Raw genomic sequence first — 12823 nt, forward strand, 5'->3', positions numbered from 1 at the left:
CTAGGACTTCTTAGATTCTCAGACCTTGCAAAGGTCAAGGACAACTCCTCCTGTAAAAAGGCACACACCATTCCAGAATTAAATTTTGCACAGAAGATAATTAGTTGTCAGACTGCCAAAATCCCAAAGTTTAAATGATTATGTTTTAAGAAAAGGTAGGCTTTTCCTACTGATCATTTCTTGCTATTAAGCATAACAGTCCAGACAATCTGATTCAAGAATTTCCCAATACACTGATTATTAGAAAGCAGGTTGTGGAAGGATTCCGCATATACTTGTCATGTTTATTATCCCCTCCCTAGCCACCTGCATCTGGCTAAGGGAAATCCAAGTAGCCCAACATGACAATTTTATCTTAGTATCCAAAAAGGGAGTTTTAATTGACAAGTCAGTAGTGGTAAATAAATAAAGCCATAGTTACTACATTATTCATCCCCAACTCCCACGCTACTAGTGGTCACAGTCTGAAAAATCTTAGCTGACCATAATTAAAAGAAAAATAGGAATATACATAAAACCAGCTGTCTTAGACAGCATTTTTATTAAAAATGGATACACAGACATAGCAGCATTTACAATAAAGAATTTTTTAAAAAGGCATCTAGTCATAAGCCAACCATTTGAAAAAGAGGCTTTGAAATATTGTTTTCCACAGCACTTTTTGCCCACTTGTCAACAGGGGACAGTATGACTGCAGATTATCCAAAGGACAAACAGTAACTAATCTAAACTTCAAGCCCTTTTTCTGAACAGTTGGTCACATCAAGCATCACCCTCCATAGCAGCATTTGGAGCACTCTTCGGTGTTCTTTTAAGTGGCTGGTGTACTTGATCCATTTCTTTAAAATATTTTAATGTTCAATAAAAATATTTCAAATAGAAAAATTCTTCTGTCACAAAAAAAGTAAGGCTTCCTTTTCAGATTCCATAAAAAGCTTATGAACTTCACTGGCAGCATTTCCATAATGGAGCAGGAGTTAGAACCAGCAGAACAGGCACTTCAGCAAAACTGTCTGTCAACAGTTTCTGAAGTCATATTGGCTTCAGTCCAGAAGACTGTTTCTTACTACTTTGTGGTGGTGTAAGGACACCAGTGGGAAAAGGTGAAGTCCTATTTTGCTCAGCCAATATGGCTTGTTTTGCTTGAGCTTTGTCCTGAAAGCACAGGAAAAAGAAAAAATATTTTTACTTTGGTATATCTCTGCAACAGATCAATATAATTCAGTGGTTTATAACTTGATAGATTGCTAATCTGGAAATGCATATCTGTATCTAACCCCCCTAACAGTAACTGCTAATTCATGCAGTACACAATAGTTAGTGAACACAAACCTCAAGAGGTCAGTATTAACTTTTGGAACCTGATGATCAGCATTATGGTATTTGTATCTTCAAGAAAGCAAGATTCAGAAGCAACAGAACAGGAAGAACTTTAACTTCTACTACAACTAAGTAACCTAAATAAAAACAACTCCAATAGCTCAATTAACTACAATTTGTTGGACAAGATTTTGATCCTATGCAACTTTCTCATGTTAAAAACCTCTCTTGCTCAACTTGTCAGCCACTGCCATCACATAACAGTCCCACAAGGTCAGTGTGGATCTCAAGTGATCAGTCTTTGTCTCCGCTGTTTCATCAGACAAGGTTGCATTACCTGTATTTCCTATAGGGAGAGGTCTAACACAGTATTTGAAGCATCCCAAAGGGAAGAAATATGCTTCCAATTTCTAGGGTAATTTTTTGCCATTTGAGATTACAGGCTTAAGTCACATTCACCGTTTTAAACTAAATACTGAACAAGTCATGTCTCTGTCCCAAGAATTTTGCAACTGGAGTACAGCCTTATGCCTTTTACGATCTCCATACACTCAGTGTCAATCTGGTAATGCTTCACTTAAGTTTACTGCATGTCCTAACCAAAGAAGAAACAAGATGTAAGAGATTTTGCAGACAGTTTTTGTCTTCATTATGCACATACATACCAGCAAGTCCAAGCTGTTTATGTGCGTCTGTATATTGTGCAAGTCTTCAGGAGCGATACCTCTAAAGTGTTTGAGTTTGGAGCTTCCTACTTCCTTTATAGCCATTGCAAACGGAACCATCCATTTTACACATTCCTCTATCTCACACCATTTATAACCTGGAAGACAAGACACATGCTTATCTGCCTGAATGAAGACTTAATGTTTGTAAACACATTAGACTTAGTTTATAAATGCCAGTACCTGAAACTTTCTGCATCAACTCAGATGAGGAGAAGTGATACAAAGCAGAAGCTGCAAGTACTCCATATGTATATTCCAAGCAGCCAATATCTAGCACACAGAGATCCAAGAGCTACAAGACAACAAATGTTTAATAAATCTATCACAAGAACACTTTCTTCCCCTGGGTGAAATAGCATTTGAAGGAATAAATCAGTCTTACCTCTGCTATTTGTACAAATATTTGCTGTGGATATTGTGGCAGCAACACCTCATAAAACTCATTTAAATACGCAACTTGCATGTAAATGTTTAGCCATGATACGACTGTCAGTGGATTTAAGTTCCAGTTAAGAGCCTGAAAGAGTAGACATGCATAAGACTTCAGGATTAATAAAGAGTTCCTAACTTAAACCATGCAACTTCCGTTACTCAAAATCAGAAGTTGTAATTCCAGTTCATCAAGGCATCTTTGAAACACACAAATCTAATCCTCTCCTGTACCTCCTCCTGCTGATAGGGTGGGGGGAACAATTCATTTTGTTAATATGCACATACTGGTGGATGCTTTAAATCACTTGTTACCTAGAGAACACTGTTTTCTCTAATTAGAAAGAGAAATTGCGCCTCTTAGCAGCACATAAAGTTAACCGAGGCTCTCTGCTTTTAGTCTGATTATGCTATACATTTTTAAAAAACTAAATTAGAACTAATTCTACTTTGAAATATTACCTTCATAATGATCAATTCCATGCCGAGGATTTCATCTTCTGTACAAGCTCCATCTGTAACATAGGCAAATTGGTGCAACTTTGGTGGATAAATTTCCTGAAAGATAGGAGATCAAGTGTTAATTTGTGGAATAGGTTGTAACTAGTCTCATGTGCTTAAGAAAAAAAGGAAAAGAACAACCCACCGCTACTTCAGCATTTCAAAAGAAGGAAAAATAAGAAAAAGAACCAACCCCCCATCCTAACTCATGGCATTTAACTCTGTCTTTAATATAGGCAGATTTCTTATTCAACCTTCCTGCACATAGCCTTCACCTTTCACTTTTGATGGATCAGTACAACGTGCATTATGTTTGACTACAGCACCACTGAGACAGTATCATAATTGACATCAGGATGTTTTTATACATCCTGAAGAAAAGGCCTTTTATCCTTTGCTTGAGAAGAACAGATTGAAGAATAACAGCCCTCTTAAAAGACAAACAGTAAGAACTTAAAAAGCACTATGTATTTTAATAGTTCAATTTGTTCCAGCAAATAAAGAATAGCTCAGACTATCATCCAGTAGGTACTCCACTGACAACAGAATTGCAACAAGTGGTCTCTGTATACAGCAGCCAGCCAAAAATTCATTTAGCAACCACAATTAAAAACTTTAGATTTATTCTAACACTGAAAAGACTATCTTTTCGAGATTGAAGAGATATACTGTGATGTTAGCTAGCCTTAATTTTAGCCACTTCTAAGAACAGGAGGAATTTTGAAAAGAAACAAAAGCATTTTTGTCCCCCAGCTGAAAAGTCATAGCAACAAACTCCATAAAGCCTGCCAAAGTACGTCTAGTGTACAGTAAGCGTGCTGTCTGTCCATTCACATTTTTAAGTAAAGCTGAGACACTTACCTCAAGCTTTGCTGCTATGAATAAAGAAGAGATACCAATAAGCTGCAATAGTGTTTTTACAACATTCTGTTGTGTTGCCATAAACCGATCAAAGAAATCTTGTGCTAAATAAAAAGTTTCTCTATGAAGCCTGTAGACTTCACAAACCTGGACAGACATCAGAAATTACAAAGGTCAAGAACAGTGTTATAGAGTCAAAAACAGATGCTACAGATGTATTAAAAAAAGCAAGAGATAGACATAAAATTCATATTGGCTTTCTGCTTCACCACTATTGTGAAGTAACACGTTAACTAAGAGCATGAGTTAAACAGCTTGCTTTGACACAAGACGACTGCCACTACAGTAACTCCAAAAAAAGAGATCAGAGTGAAAACCCTTCTTCGGAAATGCAAGCACATGTTCTAACAATGTCAGAACATCAGTTCCTCATTTTTGCAAATATGCATCATTCCAACACCTCAAAAGAGAAAATTCTCACAAATACTTTAGAATTAAGAACAGAGACTATGCCATCAAGTCATCCAAACAGCAAAAGACTCAGAAGAACTGCAGTACATTCTACATGCCAATAATAGAGAAGCTGTGAGATTCATATGGTCTCTAAGCCACCACACCCTCCTTCTTACAGTGGCTTTCATAATCATTTGTGCAGCTTTTATCTGCAGTATGACCTTAAAAACTTACATCATGGAGCTTTAGGGACAAATTGATTATTATCCATATCAATCTACATGAATATCAGAATATATTGTCAGTTTCTACACCATTAACTCAATCCATTATATATTCTTTTTTTAAGTTTGGTGCCATTGACAAACTTTAACATAAAGACAAGTGTCTAGTGCTAAATGGATTATGCAAAGATCATTAAATGTACTCACAGCAGTTATTAGTACACTTCAACAAAAGCAGGCTTTAAATACTCACAAGCACAGAAAAGCTCACCTCCATTAGCCAGTCTAGAAGGATTGTTCTCATTTTAGGTTGCAGGAGAGGGTGCCTTTGCATATAAAGTTTATCCCTCACATATGTCTCTTCTTTGTTTATCATGTTTTTCCATACGTCTTCTCTGTTTGCCCAGCTAAGACAGATTAATATGCTTAGTCTCAAGTCATAAGACAAAAGGAAGGCAGAAAAGCAGCAGCAAAATGGCACACTTACCCCAGAACTGGTAATGGTGAAGCTCTAGTTGGAACAACACTTAGATGTATAAACTGAGAGTAATCAACACCAACTGGATCATCATCTTTATCCGGAGTAGGAATAAGCATATGGGCATTTTTGTGAACATTATTCCAGGATGGCTATTAAATGAAATACACAAGATTTTACACTGTGCCTTTTTAAATAATCGTTTTAGCTTTAAATACAAGACAAGGCATCGGGAAGAAACTGTGACAGAAACTATGATTACCTTTTTAAACCGCACAGAATCACAGAATCCATGAGATGGAAAGGGACCTCTGTAAGTCACTTTGTGCAACCCCCCTGCTCAGTCAGGGCCAGTGGCCCTGGACCACATCCAGATGGCTTTTGAGTATCTTTAAGGATGAAGGCTCCACAACCTCTCTGGGCAACATGTGCCAGTGCTTTGTCACCCTCACACTAAAAAAAGTGTTTCCCTCCTGTTCTTCAGTTTGTGTCCATCTACTCTTGTCCCATCACTGGACATCACTGACAAGAGCCTTGCTCCATCTTCTTTACATCCTCCCTTCAAGTATTTATATACATTGATATGATCTCCCTGAGCCTTCTTTCTTCCAGGCTGAATAGTCCCAGCTCCCTCAGCCTTTCCTTATACAAGAGATACTCTGGTCTCTTAATCACCTAAGTGGCCCTTTGCTGGACTCTTTCCAGTATGTTCAAGTCTCTCTTGTACCGGGGAGCCCAGAACTGGACACAGTACTCCAGGTGTGGCTTCACCAGTACTGAGTAGAAGGGTGTTGCATATTTTTACACTAGAGAAAGTTCTTCAGCTTTAGTTGCTAACATTTACCCTGTTCTCCTTTTGAAGGACCACAACTGTTTCATAGAAGAATATCCAAGTCAGTCTCCTATTGTCATGTTGCATTTTGTTTTACCAAGAATATTTTGCAGGAAAGCAAGATGCTTGCCTTCAGGTAAAGAATAAGCAGATGGAATTTTAAAACCCAATTTGTGATTGTAATTATAATTATACAAATACAAGGTCAGGATTTCTGGTAAGGAATGTGTGGATGCAATGCCTGAAGTCATGGTTCCATGCAAAGCAAACCTGACAACGAACACAGCAAAACAGTAGTTTATAAAATTTTTCTTACTCATTCATCTTGCAGTGCTAAGATGAAAAAACAAAGCACTTATGATCCAACTGTTTTCAGAATAAAGTAAGTACATGTTAAGAAATTACCACTAAAGTATCAAGTTGACCATTTCATATACAGAATTTTGCCAAGGTCTGCAAACATCAGACATTCAACACTCAATCAATCCATCATACCCTTTTATTTGGACCAGAACTTCAGTTTAAATTTACTTTTCTCCTGGCTAACTTTGTTAAACAAGATCTTGGTGTACACTTCACACAGTTCCCCAGGAAAATACTACTTGTTTTATTTTTGCTAGAATACAAAGCCAGCCCCATGTCACCATGCCTAAGCAAATTAAAATTTGGCATTTCTGCCTAACAGTGAAGTCAGCCATCTTGCTGCAAACTGATCTGTTCTGCAGCACTAAAGGGATAGAACTCCTTAACAAGATTCCTCATGTGCTTCAAGAAAAAAAAAATTAAAAATCAGGAGAATCACTAGATGCTAACAGTAAAATGCTCTACACTAAATTTTGCCTTTTGCAAAGAAGCTTCCACACTTTATTTTTGTCCTGTCCTTGCTACAAATGACACCACTTTCTAGCAAAATGGCTGCCCTCTAGCACTAGCTTCAGAAACAGAAACCACTGACTTGATGAAACAAAACCCACATTTCACAGTTCACTCACAGCTAAGACTTTGTACTTTGAGTTACTGACACACACAGATGGGTAGTTTTTTCTTCTTGGAGTTCTACATGCAAATCTAGTATAGCTACATTCCCAGCCATGCCACAATTTAATTTGTGTGGGGAAAGGCAAAAAGAGGCAATAGTATCTTTATCTTAAAAATGACAGATTCCTTACAAACTGAGAGTTTGAATAAAAGTGTCACATCAGTATTGCTTTAAGTTAATTTTTGTGCTCCCTCAAAACTAGGCTCCAGTCACACTTTGTCCTCCAAACTGCACGGCAAGCCCAGCTGCCAACACCCTTTGGAGAAGTGCTACCTTATCAGTTAATCAGCAAACCACAGGAAAGCAGTAGATTATATAATATCTAAAGGTGCCTACTATACCAGCAGATCTGAACGACAAGGCATCTGCTCCACGGAGTTCTCAACCAAAGCAGATACCTCACATACTACACTGAAGTAACACGTAACTATTGATTTAAGGGATTTCACTACACCCAATCTTCTATTAAGAAATATAAGCAAGGGTCAAGAGCCTCTTGGGTGTTTGGAGAAGTGAAAACAAAGGTTTTTAATAGATAATAGCACTCACCAAGACAACTGGGAAAAAGATGCAAGCAACAGAAAAAGATATAGCTTAGCTACAGACAAGAGGGAGACAAACACACAGGGCCCTCGAAAGCAAAAGGCTACCAGAAGGGAGACAGGAATCCAAATTAGTGTAAGTTAGGGAACACTATTGCTCTGGCATGGATTTTGTTTGAGGGAATGAGCATATTAATCAGACTTTTGAGTCTTCAAAACAGATTTAGCAAGACATTCAACCAAAACTAAGAAACAATATCAAGAAACTGCATTATATCACACTGTAACTGTAAGAAAATGGGAGCCACCACTAAAAAAACCCAAACCAAAAAAACTCCCTAGTTTAAGGTTGGGAGGGTGTTGAAGAAACCATGAAGAGCTTCCTTTGGGCTTGCACAGAGCCAACTCAAAAGTAGGGAACTGCCAAAAAGTGACGGATGTTACTGAGAATCTGTGCAGCCTAATGGAGGAAATACTACAGTCCTGGGCTTACTTCTGAGGCAAACAGGAGCTGAGTGAGATGCAAGCCAAAAAATCAGTGGGGAAAACTGCCTCTTCAAATCTATATGGAGCACAGCAAGAAAATTTGGTGACGCTCACAGTAATAATCTAGATACAGGAACAGAACAATTGATCAGAGATACAGATCCATGTCTCAGAATTAGACACAAATTGGAGAAATTGAACTGAGGACATGAGAAGGCTCATTAGAAGAAGGGGCACCAAGAAGGGCAGAAGGTAGGTGACCAAAGGAGTCCAGAGCAGTCAAGCCCATACAGCTCCAAAAAAACCCCCAAAGCACCCAAACCCCAGGAGTTCAGAGGTGGTGGCTTTGGATTTATTTTTTTTTAAAGTTCAAACACTCCCACACTTCAGTTTTCTGCAGCACATTGCCATTCACTGATATAATGTTCATTTAACCAGATCTTTTGGACATCCTTCAGGCATACAGGCCAGACACAAAATTGAGCAGGTAGCGACCATTGGGGTTATTGGTTACAGACAGAGCCCTCAGTGAAGCAGCCACACCTAAGAATAGAAGCTGCTGAGACACTCATGCATCTCAACATGAGCTAGAAGCCACCAGAACAGGCTTCCACAGACTGGGGCAAGGAGGGCAGCAGGAAAATGGAGGAAGAGGGTGACCCAGAACTGCATTCCAACAGCAAGGTCAGAGGATTTTCAGCATGGAAATTGAAGGCAGAGGAAGAGCAGGGGGACAGGCCTGTGTCTCACCCTAAAAAGCAGCACCTACAACAGACATTGATATCAACTGCTAGGCTGCAGCCTTAGTTTGCCCACCAGAAATACTAAGACCTATAATTCTAGCCATTTTTCACTCACAGGATGCATTAGTTTGAAGTATAGGGTTTTTCTTTGCCATCGGAAAGGGATTCCAGAATTAATAAATGAGACAGAATAGTAACTTACAATTGTTCCAATTCTTTCTGAATAGCATAGAAAATTAAAAGTAACAGAAGCTTCTAAAGAGTCTGAATGTTGACTTGCCCCTGATTTGGGCCAAGTCAAGCTCTCAACCTAGATACAGTTTACATTCTTTATCTGTTTGTCTGAAGACTTGTAAGTTGTTTTTTGAGGGGTTGTTTGGTTTTTTTTTTTTTTTTTAAATTGAATCTTCCAAAGATAGCCTAGACCAGTTAAAGAAACTTTTGGGAGGATATTTTCAAACCAGTTAAGTTCAGTGGAACATTTTGACAACAGTAAGACCAGATTCTTGAAAAATGTCTAGTGAGAAAAACTATTTCCTGAGAGTTTACTCCATCTTCTTTTCACCTGAAAACATTAGTTTCATCTAAAGAAACCAACTTCTAGATTCAATTCTCCACTCTAGATGGAGGTGGTCATGTAATTTGTATCACAATTGCACGGATGACTCTAATCTAGTTAGATGAATTTTGTTTTACACTGAGCCTTGGAAGTGTATCCATCCACAGAAAGCAGCCAGAATTAATATGAGAATTGCTAGCAGAATTACAGCAGTGCCAGTTCTCTAAAATCAAACACAGAATTTATGCAATATTCTGCTGTCACAAACCTGATGATATAGCCACCCTTTCATCACATAAAGGGTAACAGCATCCTAATTAAGAACTCAGGCCTTATGTTCACCAGAAGCAAACTAATGAATTGACTATGAAGATGCCGTAAAGTGGGATGTGACTATGATATTTTGCCTTGTGCATAAACTAGTGTCAGCAAACAATTTATTTAATGTAGAAGTCATGTGGTACAGGCTGCAGTGGATTTATAGCTACTTGCATTTTAGAATTGTTGTGCCTCAACAGAATAACTATCTCACTGGCTATCATACAAGCCTGCTATACTGCTGCTGGAACCATAAACATATTCTCATTAGCGGCCCATGGCAATTTATATCAGAGAATAGCTTGTGTCACACCATAGACTGAAGAGCTGCTGCTGTGCAGCCAAATGTTAGCCTTTTTTAAACAGATCTGTAACAATCTGGCTACTTTGTCACAAAAAACCCCTTCTCTATGTAGGGATGGATACACAGGTACCCATTTTTTATGGTTTACAGAATCAAAGGGCCAAATCCCACCAGTATCCTATGCTTAACTTGAAATATTCTCAAGTATTTTGAATGCCTACTGTCTAAGTTATTTAAATTTTAATTTACCTATCATTCCTGAAGTAACACTGAATGGCTACCAGGCCAGGAACACAAACAAGAACAAAAAACTGGAAGTCTATCTACTTTCAAAGTTGAAGGTCAATGTATGCAAAATATATTTCAAGTTTCTTTCCACCGCCTTTTTGAAAGAAGGTAAAATTGGGTCCCTGTTGAGGGTTTTTTAACAACACATTATTATGCAATAAACACGCACAAGAAGCCCTTGCTTAGCTCAAACAGAATGAATCTTTTGGTGAAGGAGAGAGCTGTGGTGAAGGACAGGCAGCTCTTCCTTGTCAGAAGTGAGAAATTAGTTTAATATACTGCACAAAAGAAAGACAGAAGGGAAGGAGAGATCCCCTCATTAAATGCTCACCATTTGAGCCCTGCTTAATATGTTGACTGATAACTAGTATACACAGTTGCAACAAGCAGAGGCCATTCCAAACAATGATGCCCATCTGTTATGGTAGCACTTTAGTCTTAGAACTTCCAGCTGCCACTTCTGGTTAGATGTGCCACATTATGCATAGCCTTGCGTACCAAATAAATACGGTCTGTGCTCCCTGATCATGACTTTTGCAGCTTAAGTATCACCCTGCACGTGCATTAACAGGCTGAAGTCCTAGTGACAGTGACTGAGCAAGCGTGTGTGCGTGCAGGAAAAAAAAAACAGAGGGGAATAAACCTATTTCATAAAACAGGCTACTCAGAGTGGGCATCTCAATGTACAAAAGCATCATGCTTTCAATACCATATACCAACGTAGCATCCAATATAGATGCCAGTAGCTATCGCCTTAGGCAATGCCTAAGGAAGGGCACTAAGGGAACAAGAGGATGCTACTGAAGTTAGTTTTGACTTCATAACTCAGATCATGCTAAATGTCTTAGTGAGAAAACTGGCAACAGTCACTACCAACCTCCACTGCAGGCCTGATTTCCACAGCTAAGTGGCTTTACAGAAATTATCCCTTTGTTACGCAGAGAAACAAAGCCCATTGTACTACCGCATTAGCATCTAATATAAACTTCAAAGCTCTAATCAGGAACCTCGTACTCTCTGTCAGTCTGACAATGACACTTGTCAATAGGAACGGAGCTGACAGTAGAAGGAAAGGGGGATCTTTCCTCTCTACCAGGCAATATGCAAGTAGAGACACGACTGCAAACAGAACCATGGCAAAAGATGATTCGGTTAAGTGTCCTGTGCTTTGGCCTGCAAGGTACAGTATGTAAGCACATGACTGTATTCTTGCATCTCTCTAGGGAAGTCAATGCCGAGTCCCTCTGCATAGGCCTAAATACATATTAAGGCTTTTGTAAGGTGCACCCTTGCAATTATGTCATGCAAACATAATGTTTGAGACCAACATAGGCCTCATCTCTTGCAAAGACTCCAAAGCAACCTGTATGACCTGAAGCGTTTCACACTCTTCATCAGCCAGGGTTGATAGACCCCCTCGCCCATTGCTATACAGCACACGGTAGTTGCATATCTGTTGCACCACGTTTGCAATAATAACGAGGTACTGCAAAATAATAGTAGGGTTAAGTAAGAATACAGGAGTACGATCTAAAGCCAAATGGGTTACCTGGTTTTCATACTGCTTTTTTCTAGTCATCTCCATTTTGGCAATTTCTTCGTCAGGATCCTGTAAGAACTACAAAAAGGAACATATAATTCCAGTAGTACAAACCACAGGACAAGCGACCATTGGGCACCGCGACTCACACCTGGTCCCTCAGGATCGCAGCCCCGCAGCTGACCACCGCCTGCCCAATGCCCAGACCACCACATGGCCCCTGCCACCCAACAAAAGGAGGGGAGGGCCGGAGGCCAAGCCCAGCAGCGGGGGCAGGCGCTGGCCTGCGGGCACCGGGGCGGGCCGCCGGGCCGGGCCCACACTCACCGTGGCCACATCGGCTTTCCTCTTGCGGGCTCGCACGGCGCACTCCGCGCCCCCGTCCCCCGTGGCGGGAGCCTTCTCCTCCACGCAGTCGCTGCCAAGAGAGGAGAAGCTGAGGGAGCCCCGGCCGCGGGGAGCCTCCTCAGGGGTGCCTGACGGAGACCTCGGCCTACAGGGCCCCGCGCACGGCGGGGCCGGCGGACTCACCTCTCCCGGCGCATGGTGCCCGACTGGGCCGGGGCGGGGCGGGCGGAGCGCCGTGCGGGGAGCCGCCGAGCAGGCCCGGGCCCCAGCCCCCACAAAGGGCGGCGGAGGCGCGGGCGCACGGTGCGGAAAGGGCGGCCGCAGCCGCGGGCCAGCCCCGCCGGCTCCCCCCGCCCGGCGGCCGGGCACCCCGGGAGGCGGCAGGGGCGCCAGCCGCCCCCTGCCCACGCACTCGCTCACTCACCGCCGCGCCGGTCACCCCCGACCTTCCCGGGCGAGAGCGGTGAGCGGGTGCCCGCCCGGCGGCGGCGTTGGCGGGGCGCAAGGGCAGGGCGGGAGCGCGGCGCGGGCGGGCTCCGCTGGGCGCCTCCTGCCTCACGGCGCGGCCGCTCCCGTCCCTGCGCACAGCGCAGCCCGCGCCGAGCGGGACATTTAAACGCGCGGCGCGGGGCCGCCTCCCCGCCCGCCCGCACACGTGGCCCCGCGCGCAGCGCCGGGGGCCGGCGCCGGCCGGGGCGGGGTCTGCGGGGGGCGCGGCGGGGCGCCGCCGGCCGCCGGCGGGCCCTGGGGGAAGCGGCGCAGGGCGCCGCGGGCGCGCGAGATCCCGCGCCGGGGCCGGCGGGGCGGGCCGGGGGCCGGGCCGGGGGCGG

General features: G+C 42.3%; 1 protein-coding gene across 2 annotated transcripts; it reads right to left on the reverse strand.

Annotated features, from left to right (window-relative positions):
* Positions 1-506: 506 nt before the first annotated feature.
* Positions 507-12770, reverse strand: CCNE1 (cyclin E1). 2 transcript variants are annotated; one of them, XM_054840874.1, is made up of 11 exons: positions 12177-12768; positions 11973-12063; positions 11655-11723; positions 5004-5146; positions 4788-4923; positions 3840-3986; positions 2940-3035; positions 2431-2565; positions 2229-2340; positions 1986-2143; positions 507-1155 (listed from the first exon to the last, which is right to left on the reverse strand). In XM_054840874.1, the coding sequence occupies exons 1-11, from the start codon at positions 12188-12190 to the stop codon at positions 1033-1035; spliced, it is 1224 nt and encodes a 407-aa protein (XP_054696849.1). In that variant the 5' UTR covers positions 12191-12768; the 3' UTR covers positions 507-1032. The 2 variants fall into 2 exon arrangements, with proteins under 2 accessions (XP_054696849.1, XP_054696852.1); XM_054840877.1 differs by lacking the exon at positions 3840-3986 and having other exon boundaries at positions 12177-12770.
* Positions 12771-12823: the final 53 nt, after the last annotated feature.

The sequence above is a fragment of the Grus americana genome, chromosome 13 (genome assembly GCF_028858705.1).
Source record: "Grus americana isolate bGruAme1 chromosome 13, bGruAme1.mat, whole genome shotgun sequence".
Lineage (NCBI taxonomy): Eukaryota > Metazoa > Chordata > Aves > Gruiformes > Gruidae > Grus > Grus americana.

What these genes read in the sequence shown, in the direction of transcription:
- CCNE1 (XM_054840874.1), bottom strand. An exon ending in TTCTAGACTGGCTAATGGAG is followed by an intron (nt 3,987 to 4,787) that starts GTGAGCTTTTCT and finishes ATGTCTGTCCAG; the next exon opens with GTTTGTGAAGTCTACAGGCT. An exon ending in TCATAGCAGCAAAGCTTGAG is followed by an intron (nt 3,036 to 3,839) that starts GTAAGTGTCTCA and finishes CCTATCTTTCAG; the next exon opens with GAAATTTATCCACCAAAGTT.